This window comes from Dermochelys coriacea, chromosome 9 (assembly GCF_009764565.3).
Source record: "Dermochelys coriacea isolate rDerCor1 chromosome 9, rDerCor1.pri.v4, whole genome shotgun sequence".
NCBI classification, from domain to species: Eukaryota; Metazoa; Chordata; order Testudines; family Dermochelyidae; genus Dermochelys; species Dermochelys coriacea.
Window position 1 is genome coordinate 82,032,987 of NC_050076.1, and position 20,960 is coordinate 82,053,946.

Genomic DNA, 20,960 nt, shown 5'->3' on the forward strand with positions numbered 1-20,960 from the left:
TAGGCATTTAGTTAAAGCAAATGCACAGCTACATGTTACCATTCTTATCACACCAGCTCTGGGTGCTGTGAAATACAATCCATAGTAAAAATAGGTCCTCAATTACTTTCAGTGATAGGGCATTGAGTGACATGACAAACTAGGCTCAGTCTCCCTCAGCGCAGTTAAGCTTTGGTTGGTACTTTACCTTGATGGTCTCCCGGCTTCATCCTCACTTAAAAAAAAATCAGATAACTAATTTTGAATAAATTCAAAATGCTTCATGTCATGTAAATATGTATTACTTCTTTCCCTGTGCAGCACACAGATTGGCCCAAAGTTACATCCCTGACAGGAAACTTTGATATATTGGGACCAATTTCCTCTTCTCTTACACTACTGTAAATCCATTAATTTTAATGGAAATACTCTTGATTTACACCAGTGCAAATGAGCAGAAAATTGCGCCTATTATTTTACCAGAGTGCATTGCTTCCCCCACTACAAGCCAGGATACTAAGAAATGTGTGCCCTTTTTAGCATCTATATGATGGGACACATTACACAATAGTATTAGATGTGAGATGCCTCCACATCAATACAATAATACAAATATTCTGATGGATTTTATGTTTACAGAATAGATTATTTAGCCCCATCTGCTTCCAAGGGAAGTCATCAAAGCCTCTTTATTATGCAGATTTTAAGATCCTGACCAATCAGCTGAAGATTAAGTTCTTGTTCTTTTACACACACAACTTTAATCCTTGGCACCTGCTCCTACTGGCAATGTCTGTGGAGTCATTTTAATGTGCCTCTGGTGTAATTACTCTCCGGTTTCTTTGACCAAAGGAAGTGTTAGACACTCCAGCAGCCGGGATCACCATATTTTGTCAACCTCTTCATATAAGCATCCTGCTGTTAACTCCTGCTGTGAAGGATGGCTGCAATTAGGCAATGCACATCTGAAGATAATTCCTTGTTGAGAGTGTAAACAGTGTTTTAAGTCAAAATAGATAGGATTTTCTTCTCTGCTAGAAGCTAAAGAAAAAGGAAGTAGTGTTATACAGGTGGAGGTTCTCGCCACATTTCACTCCTTTTTCCCCACCCAGTTATAAAAAAGCCTTTTCATAATGTCTTATAATCAGTTAGCAGGTTTCTTTTTGTAGATGTTGCATAGCTAGAGCTACACGAAACCATTACAAGATAGGGAGCAACAAATACACCATCACAAAGTTGTTTTCTCCAATAATCTGCACAGACACAAAGTACATCTGACAAAACGTTTTGGCCTAAAAACTGCTCCTGTAGCAGCACTTAACTGACACCTCTTCAGCAGCATGTTCAGTCTTAGAGTCACCATCAACTTGACATCCAGTCAACTTGGGGGAAAAAAAGGTAAAAAGTAGTTTCAGATACTCTACCTGCCCTGTAGTCCCTCTGCCAACTTTTGCTTTTACAGTCATTCACATTTTCTGAATGTTATTTTGTACCCCGTCAGTATGGGCCCACACAAACAACAGTGAAACTGACTATGCGTAATGCTAATAAATGCATAGTATAGTCACAGTAAGAGAGAAAAACAAGTTTCAGAGTAGCAGCCGTGTTAGTCTGTATTCGCAAAAAGAAAAGGAGTACCCATGGCACCTTAGAGACTAACAAATTTATTAGAGCATAAGCTTTCGTGAGCTACAGCTCATTTAATCGGATGCATTTGGTGGAAAAAGCAGAGGAGAGATTTATATACACACACACACACACACACACACAGATCCCTTTTGCTTAGAATAAGCTTGTTTTGTAACAGTCAGATGTGGATAAAATTTCAGGCAAAGACATGATTTGACAATGTCCCTTTAATATAAAACCACTAGTTTTTAAGCAGAGAAAGTACTCTACAAGCCATTTAAAATATAATGTAAAATTAGTCTTGTTAAGATTGCGGACTGGCTAAGGCATTTGGTAATGGGCAAGAAAAACCTCAGGGTAGCTGGGTTCAAATTCAACCTAAGTTAGTAACTGACCAGGAATGCCAAGATCTGCTGGCTGTTCACTGCCTAAGGGAAGGAGTATGGCAATATTGCTCCAATTCCCAGTGGGCAGCTGTCCACAATTAAAACCCCCACCAAGATTAGCCCTGTCATGAGAAAACATGCCAAGAAATGAATGAACCATGGTAACTGAACCTGAGCCCCAAGGTAGTACAGTACGTACTAAATTAACTGGTTAAACAATTAAAACGAGACCTATTTTTCCCAATAGATATAAAGACAGGATTCTCATTTCACACATGCTAATGATTTCAGAAGTTTGTATTACTTCCTGTTTGTTAACTTTGTCAAAAAGCACCCTACATTTTTACAATATGGAGTTCTGCAATTACAAGTCATCTTAGACATGAACACCTGAGTACATTGTTTGGTCACCATGCATGGCACTTACAGGAAAATTATAGTAAGAAGTTTGTCCATAGACTGCTCTATTAAGGAAAGATGCTGGAGTTGTTATGATAGTATGATCAGTTGGTATTCCGTAATTAGTACATGCAGGCTGCAAAAGGGGTCCATTGGTTGATGTAGGAGGCAAGAACTGGGCTCCTTGAGAGGACCCTATGATGGGAAAAGGTGGAGCCACGCTCAGGCAGATGTTATTGGTCTGAGGAAGACTACCCAAGGAGCATCTGGTGGCTGAACTGGAGTTGGAACTGGAGAACCAAGGAGGAGCAGCAGCTTCCAGCAGCCGACTCTGGATTGGTGCAGGCCCATGTTGCTGCTCTTCATCCTGGTATTTCAGGCATCTACAGCAGCAAGTACCAATGAAGGCCCCAATGACAACGAAAGCCACAAATATGGACCCAACAAGGAGGAAAGGTAAGTACATGGGCACTGGAAATGAGAATACAGAGAGATAAGTCAGTCATTTAGTATTTACTAAGGTCATCATTTACAGATGTTTCCCTAGCTTATATCATGTCTCATACCGAGCAGTTTCACTAAATCTTTAAAGCATCACCACAAAGTCTTGCACCCTACCCATTAACTCTCCAAATGAATAGCAGGACCAAGATGGACTCTTGCCAATGAGAAACTAGAATGAAGTCTTGGCCTAAGCTCGGTAGAGGGTTAGAGGTAGGTGCCATCATCTTTCCAAATTATGATAGTCATTTACACCTATGCAGAGTGCTTTTGAGACTAGTATTCTGATCTGGTAGCATTTCACACCTATTGTTTTCAGGTATAAGTGACAATACAAGATGCAAAGGACCAGAGAATTGAGCTCATAACTTGTTTACTTTATAGAATTAGTGATGAATGCCATGTAGAATCTACCTTTACAGGACAGGAGTTTAGATATGGTCACTAAGCAGCTCTAGATCTTGCAATCCCAATTTTTACAAACCCAAAATTCACCATTTTAGGAAACTTGTAAGGAACCAGAGGCCTCTGAGCACCCAGCACATGAGCAGGTTTCAGAGTAGCAGCCGTGTTAGTCTGTATTCGCAAAAAGAAAAGGAGTACTTGTGGCACCTTAGAGACTAACAAATTTATTTGAGCATAAGCTTTCGTGAGCTAGTCACAGCAAACCTGCATTATGCTTTCTTCACCTTGGAACATAAATCCTAGAGCTGTGGCTCAATGGCGCCTGGTCAGTCCTTCACATTTACATTAAGCCCCCAAATGCTAAATAAGAAGAACCTCATCTGAAGCCTGGTTTCCACCCCACATCATCCATTGGCTCTGGTCTGCATCACTAGAATTTAGTCTAAGGCATCCTGGTTACCTCACACTCAGCTCTGCTGATAGATCACCCATTTCCCTTCTCCTTCCCCAACCGTACCTTAGGGCTTGTCTGCAGTTGGAAGGTGTTTCTGATTAAAGCAGGGTCTGAATTTAAAGTGCAATGGCTATCCCTGAATGATTCCAGGGAGTTTGCGTTAATCTGAACAGGAACAAGGCACTCATTCCAGAATAAGTGTGTCCACACACAGAGTTTAGAGTTAGTCAGGAGCAGTTAACCAGGAATGACTCCATGAATGGACCAGCCCTTAATTAGCGTAGCCTAATGTCAAGGCAGTTTTCTGCTAATACCAGCTATGGGCCACTTTGCATTCTACAAGGGAACTAGACTTCCATTTTAAAATGATAGGGGAGGGGAGCCCAGAAATACTCTTCTTTATTCACTCCCCTTTAAACAGGGTCCCACTGTGGGTCAAGTTGTCTAGAGCTCTAAAGGGGGAGCAGGCTTGAGTTGAGCAGCAGGAGCTTTGAAGGTGGTGAATGGGGGGATTAGAAGCAGAGCTGTAGAGGGAGGCACGGGCTGGTTGGGTAAGATGTGGAACTGTAAAGGGAGAGTTTTGGGGTGGTGGATCTAAAATTATCCCAGCCCCCTACAGTGCACAGCAGAACCCAGGTCTCTGATGAAGTCCACCCCCTATCCTGCAGGTGCAGAAGGAGCCTGTTACCTGATGGAGGCTTGGGGCTCATCTGGTGATGGTCACTAGGACACAAGCCTTGGTCCAGCCGGGCCTCTCTGGTTGAGCAGCAGTAGCGCAGTTTGCAGTTGCCGCAGCACAGAGTGGCCTCTGGGCTGTCATAGTGCTCCGGGCACCGAAAGCCCCTGTGCCAGAGCTGTGAGCTATCCGCCCAGCCATGGCAGTACTCTCCATCCAGCCCAGAGGTGCCTCCCAGAGTCAGCAGCAGCCCCAGGACACACAATGGCCCCCTCTCCATGGCACAGACACCTTCGGCGTTCCTGCCTTTCGCCCCCCTCCTTCACAGGGCTCAGACTGGAGACCTCCCTAGCCTGTCACTTGGTTAGTCCATGTGCGCTGAACTCTCCAGTCACTTAGGACACCCCTAGCAGCTCAGACCAGGCTGCCTCCCGATTCTATTAGCCACCAGGGTACCTCTGCACCTGCAATCAGCCCACCAGGATGTATGGGTGCCACCTCCTCCTCCTGCCAGTCTGTGAGCTGTTTGTACTGCCTTCCTACTGGCCTTGGTGTAAAGCTCTGCTCAGCTCAGGGCTCAGGAGGTTTTATCCCCTATCCAGTGACCTGCCTCCAATTCTCTCTCCCCCTCCCTCCCAACAACAAACAAGGACCCACTCAATTCAAAACTCTTCTTAGCTCCTCCTGGCCTATCTATCCCACCCCCTCATTACCCATCCTAAATTCCAGCAAGGAAGAGCCTCTGGTTCCTGCTGGAGATGGCACATCTCAAACACTTGATTAGCCATTGTCCCGAACAAGGGCACAGTTAGCCAACACTTAAGAGTGTGGGATGCAGCAAGCACAGGGCTAGCCAGGTACCAAAGATCCATTCCCTTAGGGGCAGGCAGATGAGCTGAGGTGTCAGAGGGGGGCAGCTAGGGAATGCGAAAAACAATGCATGATGACAAGTGAGAAATTAAATTTCACAAGCAGAGGGAAAGCACATCTACTGCCAGCTTCCAGAGGGCTCTTTAGTGTAATTGCTACAAATTGCTAAGGGACATTTGTATAACACCATGGAAGATAAGCCACTGTTTGCCTTGTTTAACATGGATAATCAAGTATGTAAGTATACAGAACAGGATTTTGGTGTAAAAGTTTTGGCAAAATACATCTTGAGAGGCCTATATTTCCGAATACTACTCAAGCACTGCTGTTTTCTGTGCATAGTTAAAGGTGTGGAGGCTGAAACTTGCGAAGAGCCTGCCACAAATCTGCCTTACAGAGCTCAGAGCAATCCATGAATCCAAAAGCACATTCAAGGGAACAAGATGCATATTTTAAGAAGCCCTCGGTCATATTTACATAGTAAAAGCCACTCTGTTGCCAAGACCCTTTTACAACACAGGAGTGCCTGACACTGTCTTTCATTGTCAATAGGAAAAGACCAGGCTTTGCTTCTGGCATGTCTTCATTGGGGATTTAGCGTCTGGTGGCACTACACTAATGTAGCTCTACTAGAGCAAATCCTGGTATAGAGCATGGGTGTAAACCTCTTGTGTTTGGGGACCAGTGTCCCTGCAATTACATTTGTAGGTAAGGCCCAGATCCAAAAAGCTATTTAGGCTCCTAATGTCCATTGATTTGAATACATTTGTAGATCCCACCTAAATAGTGTAGACAAGATCTATGTTCTTGAACAGTGCTAAAGCCCTGCAAAACTTCAAGGCCCTGATCCTGCAAACACTTGAACAAATAGTCATAGGTGAGGAGGTTAACTAGATGGGGCCAAGATCCTGAGCACCTACAGTTCCCATTGACCTCAGTGGAAGTTGTGGTCAGTGGTGCTGGCATATTTTTAATAGTGGAGCTGAAAAGCCAGGCTCCCCCCACCACCATTCCCCAAGCTGGGGCTGGGAGCAGGGCCGTATCTCTGGGAGGAGGGGACCTGGACAGGGTAAGGGGGCCGAGGCTAGGGCCAGCAGTCGGGACACCCAGGCACAGAGCTGGTGGCAGGAGAGCCCCAGGAGTGGGGCCAGGAGCCGGGCCCCTGTGTGCAGAGCCAGGAGCAGAGCCCGGGCGTGGGCCCAAGAGCTGGGCCCCTGCTTATGGGGCTGGGTGCAGAGCCAGGGGGTACTGAAGCATCCCCCACACCTCTAGTTCCCGTGCCTATGGTTGTGGTGCTTATCACATGAGAAAATCAGGCTCATAGCAGGTAAGGCAACATCTTTCACACCCCTATCAGAACAATTGGCAGCAGTGTTTGCAAGTTGCTTTAAGATTCCAGGATGTAAAACTTTACAAATGCAGCATTCATTAATGCACATAAAAGCTTGACCCTGTTCTTACTGAGTTTAAAGGGAGTTTTGCCATTAATTACAGATAGTGGTTACAGACTAGAGTCCAGTTCTGCAAACGCACAGAAACACAGCACAAAATGATCTCCCCTCTGATTACTCCTATTTATAACATTACAGACCCGCATGCACATTTATGCTGTATTGACAATTTCATAGATTCAATTGAGTCATATTTCCAATCTGCCAAAGACTTCAGTTCTCATCACCTCTGTCAATCTGTCACCTTTCATGCATCACGATTTAATTGGCTCTTTGGCAAACATGTTTATGGAGATTCCTCTTCTCTGCTCAAAATGTTAAATGAAAACTCTATTTAGATTTCAGTGTAACAAGAGATATTTCCAAACGCTGCTCAGTGAACTGAAATATACTTTCTGCCCTGCTGAATCTTAGCTTTGCAAGAGACAGGTTGACTGATTTGCAAAGGACCTCATCCTGCAAAGTGCTGAGCACCCCCTACAAAGTACAGAACAGAGTCTGAAGACAATGGGAGGTGAGTGAGCACAGCACCTTGCAGGACTGGTCCCATAAACAACTGGGAAGATGCTTTATATTCTGTCCAGTCACAAGCTGTCAGATTTGTCTTAAAGAAAATGATGGTTTATTTAGGCATAGACCCCTAGCTATATTAAACCAAACTAACTTCCATCTTTATTATCAATGATTAAGAACAGAGTAAATGCTGAGAGGCTCTGGGAAGGTGCTCAGCACTTCTTAGGGTTTGTTGCAATAAAATAAACATCAATAATAATAATCAAATTAACCCCCTACACCTGTTACATTGAAAGTACACTATTGAGGTTGCAAAATCAAGCACTCTGAAGTTAGGAAATGCCTGAATTAAGGTTGCCTGTGCAACCTTGGTTCAACCCCCATGTGCATTATGACAATCATTCATTACATGGTCATGTATTACTTTTTTTCCTCAGGTCCCCTGCCTCATTCAGTGCACAGGTAAATCCTTAAAACCTGGAGCTTACATATGCTCTGCATGGACATGAACATCCCAGAGCATTTTTTATAAATTCAGGGGGCTGCTGTAGTGCCCTTGTCCAAAATCTCCCCTCTTCACATGGTTGTGCAGTTGACTGTGCTCTCGTCGTCCACCTGGCTGCTGCACAGAGCCAGCTGCACCATAGACGTGGTGTGGATGGTCCAAAGATTGTATGTGCATATATAACTTGTGAACTACTTTGGGATCCTTGCACCTGAAAAGCTCTATACAGACAGACTGGGATGCTGGTTGCAAGTAGCTGTAATAAATGTGAAACGATAACAGTTTCCATTCTATTCTAGTCCATTCTAATTCTCTGAAAACAGTCACTCACAACATTCAGGATTGGGCCCATAATAAATACATGGTACTACATGAGGCATAATCAGCACATTAATGAGAACATTCTCTATTAGCAGTTGTTCTGCAGCAGCAGTGAAATGTTTTTTTGACAAAATGCCCCTAAGAACTTGTGCCTACTGAGAACTGTCTCACTAATTCCTGTTCAAATACTTCGGGAAATGTCTTTGGTGCCCTGCAGTCACTGAGCTCTTTACATTTCATGAGTGCAGTTATTGAATACATTTTGCCTATGAGAAATTATACAAAATTCAATTATAGATAACCAGTCACATACCACCATGTGTATCTGTATATGCACACACTGTAATTCAGCCCACCTCGTCCCATCCCATGTTGGCTGTGCACAGAGGTGAAAGTAAGCCGGTACGCCCCGGCAAGAGCCGGTGCACCATACTGGGGCAGCCCAGGGGGCAATTTTAAAGGACCTGGGGCTCCAAGCAGTGGCTGGAGCCCCAGGCCCTTTAAATTGCCTCCAGAGCCCTGCTGCTGGAGTCCTGGGGTAGTGGCTGCAGGGCTCCGGCAGCTATTTAAAGAACCCAGGGCTCCCCTGCTTCTACCGCCCTGGCCCTTTAAATAGCCGCCAGAGCCCTGCCGCCGCTACTCCAGGGCTCCGGGAGCTATTTAAAGAACCGGGGTGGTAGAAGCAGGGGAGCCACGGGCCCTTTAAATAGCCTCCGGAGCCCTGGGGTAGCGGGGGCTCCAGCTGCCTCTGCTGCCCCAGTCCTTTAAATAGCCGCTGGAACCCTGCTGCTTCCTCAGGGCTCTGGCGGCTATTTAAAGGGGCAGGGCAGTAGAAGAGGGGAGCGCCAGGCCCTTTAAATAGCCCCCAGAGCCCCAGGCTGCTGCTGCTACCCCGGTGAGGGGGGGCACTTATCTTACATGGTGGGCTGGGGCTGGCTCTGACCCCCTCAACCCCACCCCTTCCGGGGGCCAGAGCTGGCCCCAACATACCGGTAAGTCACTCAACTTACTTTCACCCCTGGCTGTGTACCATTAATGTCATCTGCCTCACTTGCTAAGCACCAGGCGGGGCCCTCGCTACAACTCACCGTTGTACTTCACAATGCTGGAACACTGCCATCTTTTCTGAGGAGTTGAGATTTAGTGTTGGTGAAAGTGCTGCCTTGACTGCCTTGGACACTGGATTTTTTTGCTTAGCTAAAGAACAAGTGGATATACCGCAGGTTTCTTCTTCACTGATCTGCCAGTACTCCTTAACTCATGTTGAGGGGTCAACCCATGAGATGAGGGGTTAGTTCAGAGTCCAGGTTTAATTACTGGAGCGAGTGGGGATGGTGAGACAGAGACTGGACAAGGAGCCAGGCGGGGGCGGGGGTGTGTGGGTGGGGGAAGATTGGGACAAAGATGGGTGATGACTGAGATTGCATGAGGAACATGAGTTGGGGAGAATGGGACAAGGTGCCTGGAGAGGGAGGGGGAAGTGGGGAGATTGAGATTGGATAAGGACCCCAGGGGGAGGCTGGGACTAGCTGGGCAAGGAAACTGGCACGGGGAGCCAAGGTGGAGGAAACACTGGGACTTGGACGTGTGGCCTGGATGGGAGACTGGGGCTGGCCATGCAAAGAGGCTGGGATGGAGATGCAGAGTCCATGAGATGGAGACTGGGATTGCTTAGGCAAGGTTTTCACCATGGGTGTGTCCAATGTGTGTGCTTTATGGGCACTGAAGAGCAAAGCTGTCTAGCTGGCCTTGAAGCGATTGTATCTAAAATCAGTTCTGAGCAGTTTCTGGTCTCATTAGGGAGTTGGGGCCTGGTTCTCACTCATTTACAGTTGAGCAACTCAGCTGATTGGAGTTACTCCCGATTTACAGTGGTCTAAGCAAGTGGAGAATCAGTATTCTTAATTATCTTAATTATCACACTGTAAAATGCTTGAGGACAAATCGGGGTCATTGCTTTGGGCAAGGTTGGGTCCTTTAATGCAGGAGTCAGAGTATTAATGATGAGGATGGCGCTTATGACATTATTATTCAAGGAAAGGATGCTGGAAAGTAAACAATAACAAAGAGGCAAAGTGGGTGAGGTAATATCGTTCATTGAACCAACTTCTGTTGGTGAGAGAGAGAGACAAGCTTTCAAGCCTCAAAGAGCTCTTCTTTATTTTCCAGGCCTGACAAAGAGCTCTGTGTAGGTTGAGAACTTGTCTCTCTCACCAATAGAAGTTGGTCCAATAAAAGATATTACCTCGCCCACCTTGCCCCTCTAATATCCTGGAACCAACACAGTTACAACAACACTGCATAAAACAATAACAATGTGAGCTAAAAGCCAGGAGGCCCATCTGATGAGATGATAAGCGGGTATACACCTCTTTCTGCAGATCATTAGCTGAGGTTGATTAGTGAAGGGGCTTCATCTTAGGAGAAGGAGGCCTGCTGTGGATAGTAATTTAGCAGAGCCCAAGTGCTGCTCTTTTAATGAAGAAACCACAGGACAAGCTGATAATCGCTTCCTTGCTCCATGTAATGCAGAGGAGGAGGCAGCATGTGCCATTCTCTGAAGAAACGGATCCAATTGCGTTGTCTGATTTGCTTATGTCTCTGTGTCCCACTTTCCGCCACCTCCCCTGGAGCTCACTGCATATGGTGCCAAGCTATTCTTACACTGGAAAAAAAAATTCCTCGGCAAAGAACAGACTTTGTTTATTCTGTAAATGCCTCAGTCAGGAACCAGGTGAAAGTAGATCAGAGAATCAACAAGACACAATATCTGCCAGTGTGGCTCTTGGATCAGAAGCAGAGTGAGAGCAGGCTGATAAGGTTATTAGTTTGGGAAAAGGGGATAACATGGAAGTGGAGCATGATTTCCTGCTTGTTTTATACCCTTACATTCATCCCTTATTAGACACCTCCTGGCTGGCTTCACTGTTGTGTGTCTAGGTGAGCAGCCTCTTGCTGGTGCCTGTCTGTGTTTCATCGGTGTGATTGTGGATAATAATGCCAGAGCAGGGACCACATTCAAACGTTACGAACACAGGGCTCTGATGTGGAGTCACTGAGATACCATAGGCTTGGAGCCTTTTTGCAATACACATCATGTTTTTGTTGTAGCAGCAGGAGATGGACAAAGCTGGATGGTCCCCATCCCGCAGGTAACTCTGGTGGGGAGAGCACGCCGGCCCTCACCTTTTCATTGTGCTCCTCCCCAGTATTGGCAGGCACGAATCGTGTCTGCAGACCGATGGAGGAAACAATGAGACAATATTGGTCAGCATGCCAGGCTGTGATCACTGTATGCCAGCCACCGTTGTCTGGTTTTTCAGAGGCATCACAAAAAGGAGAGTTTGAAGCAGGATAATGAGGTAGCTTTGCAGATGTTTACAGGATGCTCCTCTTAACTGTGAGGGAAGCAGGGAGAAAGCACCAAGGTGCTTGTTTGAAAACTTAACAAGGGGCAAGGGCTGACTGGAGGCAAGAGTTGACATCTTAATGGTAAATGAGAAGTTAGTTAGGTTGGGGATAGGACATGAAGGACCTTGAAAGTGAAGACAAATAGTTTATATTTGGTGCAATACAGAAGGGGAGGCCAGCAAAGGATTCAAAAAGAGGGGTGACACAGTCAAAAGGATGGGCTAGGAAAATGATCTTTGCAGTAATATTCTGATTGCATATGCGTGGGGCAAGATTGCATTTGTCAAAGCCAGAGACAAGGTGTTGCAGTAACTGATACATGAGATGAGGAGATCCTGAACAAGAGCTTCTCCTAAGAATCCAGGTGGAAACCCCATCACACGAGACATTGAAAACTAAGTTAGAGAAAGCACTAGAAAACATAATGTAGGGACCAATCCTATACTGTTTTCTGGGGAAGTGAGAGTGGGTGCCCTAATAGGTCTTTTCCATCTCTATTGTCTATGATTCTGAGATACACCATCTATAGGGCAAAGGGATGAAGTAAATGGAGCTTTGGGGCTTACCATCCACAGATTCTAGGTCTCATTCAGCCCTGGTGAAAGGGAGAGCTGCTCCTGACACATGGTCTAGGTTTGATAGCCAGACGACAAGAATTCAAAACGCAGAGGGTCAGTGTCTTTAAACAATGATATTGTCTGAGTTATTGCAGAAGCATTCACCAGAATGGAGTTGATGTACTTGGTGACTGACCCAGGACAGTACTGCTTATGGACAGATGCTGCAGTGAAGCACTCAGCCCACAGGGGATTGAATGAAGCAGTGATTTAGGAGATGTCAGTTGCAAACCTCAAACTGATGTTTCTTGGTGTGAGTCTTCATAGTGTTTTCTGTTTACTGCTTTTTTTCTCTCTTGAAATGACTTTGGTGTCTCCTGAGATCTTTTTGCATGACATTTTCTTACATGCTGCAGACACAGGTTGTGATCTACTTGGCAGTTCTGGAATTGCTTGTTTGAGAGCTACTTTGCACGCCAATCAGTCACCTTATAATGGTTTTGAATTTAATGTGCCACTCACAGATTCACTATGGAGTTTAACTGTATCCTCATTTGCTAGTATTTTTGTGACCACTTGTCATAATCTATCATTTTAATTCCTTTTTAATGATTTCTCTGATAAGATTTATCACAGCACAAAGCTTAGCCTGTGTTGACTGCAATGAAGGCTTTAGTCTGTAATAAAAGAAACCAAAAGGGGCATGTGGTCAGAGTGACTGGAAGACTCAGGGAATAGTGCATGGAATATAGTCTATAGAACCTTACACCTCTAGGTCACCAGTTCAGATGGTCCCAGAGTTACTTCTGAGCAAAACCAGTCAAGCTGAGTGAAACTCACTTCTTCAGTGTTGAGTTACAGCTTCACCATATGGGTTTAGACGAAAGCAAAACTCACCATGATACAAAACCATGTGAGCAGAAAAGACTAAATTCCTTCCGGATGCAATTCCATTGACTTCCCCAGAGTTACACATGGGATGAATTTGGCACAAATTGCTTTAAAATGCTGACAAAACCCACATGAACTAAAATCAGTGAGTTTTGCACAGTTCTAGTCACATGATACTGTGGTGAAGAACAACTCAAGATGGTAGAGCAAGGAAAGGGATGCCAGCTGGGAACAGTATTAAATTGCAAGCAAAAACATCTAGATTAAAACAGAGCATTTGTGATTCGGGCTGGGAGAGTGATTTGTATGAAATAAACATTGATCCAAATTGTTGCCCTAAATTCAACTATCCCATATGAAATATACCTTTCTAGAGGTTTGGAATAGTTTAGTAACCTTATTTTCACTATTTTTGCTTTTCACTGAATGGGCACAGTAAAAATCCTGACTAATAATCATTCATAGAGTAACAAAATCAATACAAATGGCTTCCAGCTGGGATGGGAAGCAAAAGTGCCAACATTTAGTTGGTCTATTTCTCACCTGTGCAAAAGCAGGAGGTAGTGAAAATTACTTTAGAAATTTGATTTCCATCCCCCCGAATAGAACCAAGAGGTTTGGTCCATTCAGAGAAGCATCCTCACTTTTGGGTGCTTAATGAAAACCAACCTGACCTCAGATCCTTTTCCAGTTTGACCAGTACTTCTTATAAGTGATGTTTTAATTTTCCTCCACAGCTGGTATCAGAGATAAGAGACTAATTCAGACATTAAAATGCTGAAGAGTTCTGTTATGTGTTACTTTGGTCTTATTCTCAAAGCCTTTCTCTTCTTCTCCCCGACTGATCTCAGATATAATGCAAAATAATCTGTGAGCCAAAAAAAGTGAGCAATTTAAACTGCTCTTTTGAAGCTCAGTCCCAGTTCCCGTACCACTGTTCTTCCTTTTCTAGCATCTTGGGATGTGTCTTCACTGCAGAATTAACTTGGGCATCACCCCTAGCCCCCTTCCCATCCACACACAAAAAACATCTCATCTGAGTTTGATGGTGCTTTAAACCCAAGCTTGCTGGCCTGGCTGGATAAGCTAGAGCTAGGAAGTGAGCCACTTTCATTTGGGTTTGTAACCCACCCACTTGGCAATGAGGACTCGGGCTAAACCATGCAAGTGTTGATTGTCCTCCAGTGCCTTCCCACAATTCCCCGTGTGCCCAGAAAGACAGTCAAGTTCTCCCACACTTTCGCTGGGAAAGAATCATAGAGCAGTTCAGCTTACTGTGGTATAAAGAATCATGGGATATGCCCCCAGAAGTCCTAGCGCCACCTGGGGCCTGCAGTGTTGACCTAGCCTAGCTACCTTGCTGTAAACACGGCAGTTCTGTGTCTCCACTGGGATTTTACAGCAGAATAGGTAACAAGTGTTAGTTATCCTACTGTCAAACACCTTCCCCCCCAACCTTTTACACCTAATTGGTGTAGTTGACAATGACTGCTATAGATAACCATGAGTTGTAGGTGGCAATCCATGATCCATTGCACATGGGGAATCCTACTGCTTTTAGTGATCTACCTCTCCCTCTTTTAAGGATTTATTTTTTAATTTAATATGGAGATATACCTATCTCATAGAGCTGGAAGGGACCTTGAAAGGTCATCGAGTCCAGTCCCCTGCCTTCACAGCAGGACCAAGTACCGTCCCTTATTTTTGCACCCGATCCCTAAGTGGCCCCCTCAAGGATTGAACTCACAACCCTGGGTTTAGCAGGCCAATGCTCAAACCACTGAGCTATCCCTCCCCCCATTTTACTCTTAATAGTGCAAATCCTGCAACCCATCCCCATCTGCTAGGGACACATACTGCTCAAATGACAATGGGGCTGGCACAGTCTGGCAGCCCGATGGGAGAAAGCCTCTACAGTTGTTGAGAGCCTGTACAGATGTAAGGCATCCACAGCCTCTGCAGGCTGCAGAGATATGCTCTTCCAGAGGCGCCATCAGTTCAACTACAGTATCATATGCCCAGGTGTTGGAAATAAGAGAGGGGCAGAGGTGTGAACAATGCATCCTTAATTATGCAGAACCTTCAGCAAATTCCCTCTCCCCTGCACAGGGGCCCAGCAGCCAAAGCTGCATTAGCAGCAGTGTTGTGGCACAGCTTTTTCAGTTTTGGGGCCTCAGTCCCTGCTGAGACCTTTCTTATAAAGATGTCTGTTCTCCTCTCAATATGTGGATGTCAGCTCCCATTAGCATCAATAAGGGTTAGGCATATACTTAGGAGAAACTAGACTTTAATCTTTCTCTTGGATTAATACAGAACCAGTAAACTCCCAAGTCTCATCTTACAAATCTTCTGAAACAGACACAAGACAGCAGAACCCTAGGGTAAACAGGGAGGCTGTAGAAAGTGAAACTGATGTATCTGCTGGTTGGTCAGTAACAACACAGTAGGAGTTCAGCAAGATCTGCCTTTTCTTAGTCCAAACCCTTCCTTCCAGACAAGGCTCTTTCTGATCACGCATTTCAGCAATGAAATCCTGCTGGTATTGTGATCCACCAGGGGGAGCCATTGATTGAGAGACTGGGGACCACAGCAGCAGCTTGCCAAGAGACTTGGGCTGTGACCCATATGTTCACAAGCTTCCAAAATAAAAAAAAACTGAAGATAAAAAAACAGCCATAATAGTTGTTTATATTTACAGCTTCCTCACTATGAGGAGAGAAATTGCTTGTTGGCTGAGTTCACTGGCTTTGACAATAAAATACCAAAGCAGTCACAGAGCCATTCAAGAGGAACAGCTGGCTTGGGTCTCTGTTCTGTTCAAATCATTAGTTTCCAGGGGCTGCAGCTCCATATTTGTGATCGAGTGAGCTGTAGAACAGTTCTCGGGTGTATTTTAGGACTTCACAGTTCACATCTGTCATGTGGAAATCCATCCCTGATTAATCTGTTCAGGTCCTGCTGAATTATTTGAAATTAAAGGTTCCACTGGGTCTTTTTTGCAGTGTCCTGGGAAAAATTGAAATTAAAGGGCCAGATCCTTATCTTGAGTAAATCTGTATAATCTGATTTACCTCAGATGAGGATCTGGCCAGATGGCCACTCTGAAAGCAAATGTAAAAGTGGCACCTTTTCACTTGCCATATTTATTTTGCTTGTATATTCAAAATCACACCTGCTTGGCTTAGTGACAAAAGCATGTTTTTACTACTTTTTACTTCTGCTAGCCATTCTGAGTCAACACAACTTTGGGAGAATGAACTAGAGTCTATTTTGGCTTGTGCATTTTCAACAGATATGTTAACTAAGACTTAGTCTACAGTACCAAGTTTTGTTGGCATATCTATTGCAGCTGGGGCTTGATCGAGGGACAGGTGAGCAGGGCAGTTGCCCTGGGAGACAACTTCCGGGGGTGCCAGATGCCTGTACTGCTTGGGTTTTCCCCCCCTTCTGTTGAATGGCTGATTGTATGGGGGGTTTGGTTTTTGGTTTTGCTCAGCTGCTCAAGGGGCATGTGGGGGTATGTGGGGAGGGAGAGCATGCTGAAAATGTTTTCTGCCCTCGCAAACCAAAATGGCTATGGCCACTCCTGATGTCATCTAGGAGTGTAAAATAGCTATGCCAGCAAACCCCACGGTATAAATGCAATGAGCTGACCGAAAAGTACTTCTGTCGACTTAGCTAATGTCATTCAGAGATGTAGTTTAGCTATGCTTGCAGAACTCCTTATGTCAGCTTATGCTGCATCTGCATTAAGGGGGCTCTGCCAGCATAGCTAGAATGATAAAGGCTCAAATTCCAGTTGCAAAGCAACTTGTGCAGTCCCCTTGTCTTTAAATCCAGCCACCAGTTTACACTTGTGCTCTCTCACTAAAAGCAGTAAGGTTCCCCATGTGTAATGGATGGCTCTATTTGGCCTGCATATGTTTACTAGTGATGATCCATGTGCAGGAAAGAACCCAGATTGACTGCAAAAATTCAGGCAGGGTGTGCAGGACTAGCAGGTAGGAAACAATTACCCTTTTACTTGCTGACTGGCAAGTGTGATATAGAATTATTGAGACACAATGTACGAGTAACTCTATGATTACGTGCTTTGTTTTTTTGTTTTGACAAAGTTACTTTTCAGAGTGGAATTGCACTTCAGAATCGTAATCAGATCTTCTGCATTACTCTTCTGAAATAACTGCTTTGGGTGACCATATGATATCCTGTTTTGGCCAGGACAGTCCCTTTTTTAAGCCCTGTCCCGGATGTCCCAGCTTATTTGGCAAAAGTGGGCATTTGTCCTGTTTGCTCTTGCCAACTTGATCAGTGGGATGCAGAGGAATGTCCATGGGGGTGAGCAGTGATGCCAGCTCCGTGCAGGGGTGGGAGGCTGGGCTCACACAGGGCTTGGGCAAGCAGCAACGCCAACCCTGCATTGGGGAGGGAGCTAAGCTACCACTGTGCGCTGGGACCGGAGGGGGGGGGAAAGGGGGAGGCTGCTTGAGTGAGCAGCTGGTTTACGGAGGGGGCTTGAGTGAGCGGCTCGGGCCAGCCCCATGTGGGGGGATGGGGAGGGCTCACGCTAGCCCGGCACAGTGTCCCGTTTTCCCTTTGGGAAATATGATCACACTATAACTGCTTTATAGACAATCTACCAGGGTATGAGATAGGGAGAAATGGCAGAGATAACTGGTATCATGGTCCTAAAGAATCATTTTTAATCTATGGGTGACACAGTTTAAATGAGGCATAGCCACATAGGTCACATGGAAACTAAGTTTTGAGTCTCAGTTGATGTTTTCCCAAAACATAAAAGTGTCAGTAAATTGGAACAGTTCATCAACAGTTGGCAGACTAAACAGGAGAAGTCCTGGCTGCAGTAGCAGATGATGTTGTAGGTCAGGACTAAAATGCACTGTTGAGCCTCGGGACTGGAATAAGAGTTGTTGCAGATCAGGATGGAATTGTATTGGCAGAGCTGCGTTGGGGCAATTTGCACGTTGCCTTACTGTGACATAGAGCACAACATTTGACTGTATTGCTAATAACTCCAAGGATGTTTCTAACATGAACATCGGGTGTTTGAAAACCAAATCTTGCCACGTCCTTATTTCAACTCAGGTGGATAAACTGAACTTGGAACTTCCTGCAGTTTTACTAAATAAAAACATATCACTGATAATTTGTCTCACATAATGGGACCCAGGGTGGCAGACATGACAGGACAAAGGGAAATCAAAGGACAGAGGAATAGGTAACCCTAATGGTCCAATTTCACCCTGCATTAAGGTTGCTTTGTGGTGTAAGCAGGGTAGCCCGAAAGCCAGAGTAGCCAGAAAAAGATCACCCAATTTTAGAGCTGTTGTAGTGGTTCCTATACTACCTCCTCCTGCTAGAGCATGGCTGAGGTTTCCCTGTGTCAAGCCTTGCTGTCATGATGGTCCTTTTGGGGCAGTTGGTAGCTGAGGCAATTTACAGCACCCTTCAGGCTACTCTAACTTGCAGTGGGGGACTGGTTGGAGCACAACCAGCCCAGGATTAGGGAAGTGCAAAGGTTGATTTAAAGCACACTCCTTCTTGGGCATGGCAGAAGATAGGGATCAATAAAATAGAATCACATCGTACAGTCAGGAAAACTACAGACAGAAAGGCCTATTAGGTTATTTCCCTTCCAGAGTAGGATTGTTTCCTACAGTATAATGTCCAATGCTTTGCCTGTAATTCCATGCAAGATGGATGAAGTTTGATATGTACAGTGAATCAGAAGAACTGTTGTATTTATTGACTTCCAGACTGTAACATATGGGTTATTGGTCAACCTTAATACTGACATATCTGGTAGTCTCTGTGGAATCCTAGTTAGTGATTGTACAAACTGGATGGCAACTCAGCCTCACACACATTAAATCATCACTCAAACACAGGCCTACACTAACATGCAATTGTCCAATCTTTGTAATCTGATTTTCTTCCCCTCGCTCCCCAAGTAAGTCTGGTTTGGGGTCCTATGACCAAAATCAATCAAGTGATAAAATTTGCAAGAATGCACAGTAAAAAACAAATATATAGTTGGAGAGTAAAAAGAAGGTAAGAAATTATTCTCATAAACAAAAATAACAGGATTGCTACAAGAAAAGGAGGACTTGTGGCACCTTAGAGACTAACAAATTTATTAGAGCATAAGCTTTCGTGAGCTACAGCTTACTTCATCGGATGCATTTGGTGGAAAATTTTCCACCAAATGCATCCGATGAACTGAGCTGTAGCTCACAAAAGCTTATGCTCTAATAAATTTGTTAGTCTCTAAGGTGCCACAAGTCCTCCTTTTCTTTTTGCGAATACAGACTAACACGGCTGCTACTCTGAAACCTGTCAGGATTGCTACAGGCAGTGTTAGCCTTAAAATTCTGGGCTCCTCTAGCTAGGTTAATCTTGGGCTATCCCATGCCCCACTCAAATCTCTGTCCTTCCTTTCAGATGTAGGTAATGATAATTTATCCCCCTTTTACAGACAAGAAAACTGATGAACACAGAAGATAAGTGACTTACACAAAGTGATTACACAGCTAAATAGCAGGAGAACATGCAACTGAACTCAGGAGACTCTAGATTCACTTCACAGGGCTAACATCTCTCCTTGACTGCAAAAATTCCAAGAGAAACCAGACCCTGAAATAAATCTATGCAACTTGGGTAGGTAGATGATTTACTATATGTATGAACTGGCTGCCTCATGTCTTTCACCATTTCTATATGCTCTCAATAAAGTTATCCAATTTTTTTTTATAAAGCTAGGAAAGCCTGAGGTTCAATTATTGCAGGCCTTTAATAACCCTCAAATTAAAAATAATATTGTACAGTTACCCTCAAAAAAGGCTAGCTATTACTGAGAGGCTTGGAATAATGGAAAACAGAATTTTTGTGAGATTCAGATGGAAAAAGAGACGGCCCAAATTAAGTCTTCCTATTCTCCTCCAGAGGCCAAGACTGGGAAATACACACTTAAACCCTGATCCTGCCATTAACTGCATGTGGATGAACAGGAATTGGTCTCTGTCCAGATGCAGCAGTCCACTCGCATACTGACAGTTGCAAGACTGGGGGGGCCTTAAACACTCCCTTTATTATGGCAACATTGGAGAGATGGACTTGACTAATTGGTAATATAAAATAAGGCAACTCCATTTACTCTAATTACTGAACTTACATTTTTTTGCTTCTGAGGGTTTAAATAATTTGGAAAGCAGCACAAATTGTTACAGAACCTGCTTTGAGGATGGAGAATTTTTTACAAAAGATCATAACATAAGAAACTGGGAAAACTTCATAATCGCCCTTTCTACTTGTTCAGTTATGTAGCTTTGCCATGAAATATATAAATAAATAAATAAAAGATTAATTGACTTAGACAATTTCATTCCTGGATTCTCAATGGAACAGGATTATAGATGGAATATATAAAAATGTACACAATCTGAATAAAATTAACAAAATAATTTATACAGATAAGAAAGGGGAAAGCTTTTGATTTCCATTTGGAAGAGGAAGAATGGAAAGAGAAAATATAATATACCAGTAACAGGACCCCACCTACAGCTTGAGGGGGAGCTCAATATAAATTATATGGATTCAGTTGTACAGGATATTGTCCATGAGATGACACAAGTGGTATTGGAGAAACTGCAATGGAGAACGGTCCTTAGAACAAACCACCCTTGATCCTGTAAAGAGATAATCCTGAGCAGTCTTGGAAGTGTCCCACTGAAATACATGGGATTTTGCACAGACATAGGGCTCTGGATAGGTTGATGACTTTGCAGGATCATGGTCATCATTTGTATTGCTCCAAAATACAGAATTATTGGCAGAAAAATTACAAAAGTTACCAAAAATATCATTGAATGAGAAATATTGAGTTCTCTCTGCAGGTGGAAGTCTCAGAATTAGATGATATTGAAACAGTTATGCAGAGCCACAAAGCGGCAGATTTTCTCCTATGCTCAAGATCTCCCTGGTACTAGAGAGTG

The 20,960-nt window shown here is 44.3% G+C and overlaps 2 protein-coding genes across 2 annotated transcripts in view; one reads left to right on the top strand and one right to left on the bottom strand.

Annotated features, from left to right (window-relative positions):
* MTMR8 (myotubularin related protein 8) overlaps positions 1-20,960 on the top strand; it is a 179,801-nt gene that overhangs the window by 106,388 nt on the left and 52,453 nt on the right. The gene's annotated exons all lie outside the window — the stretch shown is intronic.
* On the bottom strand, positions 2,178-4,709 carry LOC119861325 (protein shisa-1-like). Its single transcript, XM_038416346.2, has 2 exons — positions 4,442-4,709; positions 2,178-2,864 (listed from the first exon to the last, which is right to left on the bottom strand). The coding sequence occupies exons 1-2, from the start codon at positions 4,707-4,709 to the stop codon at positions 2,371-2,373; spliced, it is 762 nt and encodes a 253-aa protein (XP_038272274.1). The 3' UTR covers positions 2,178-2,370.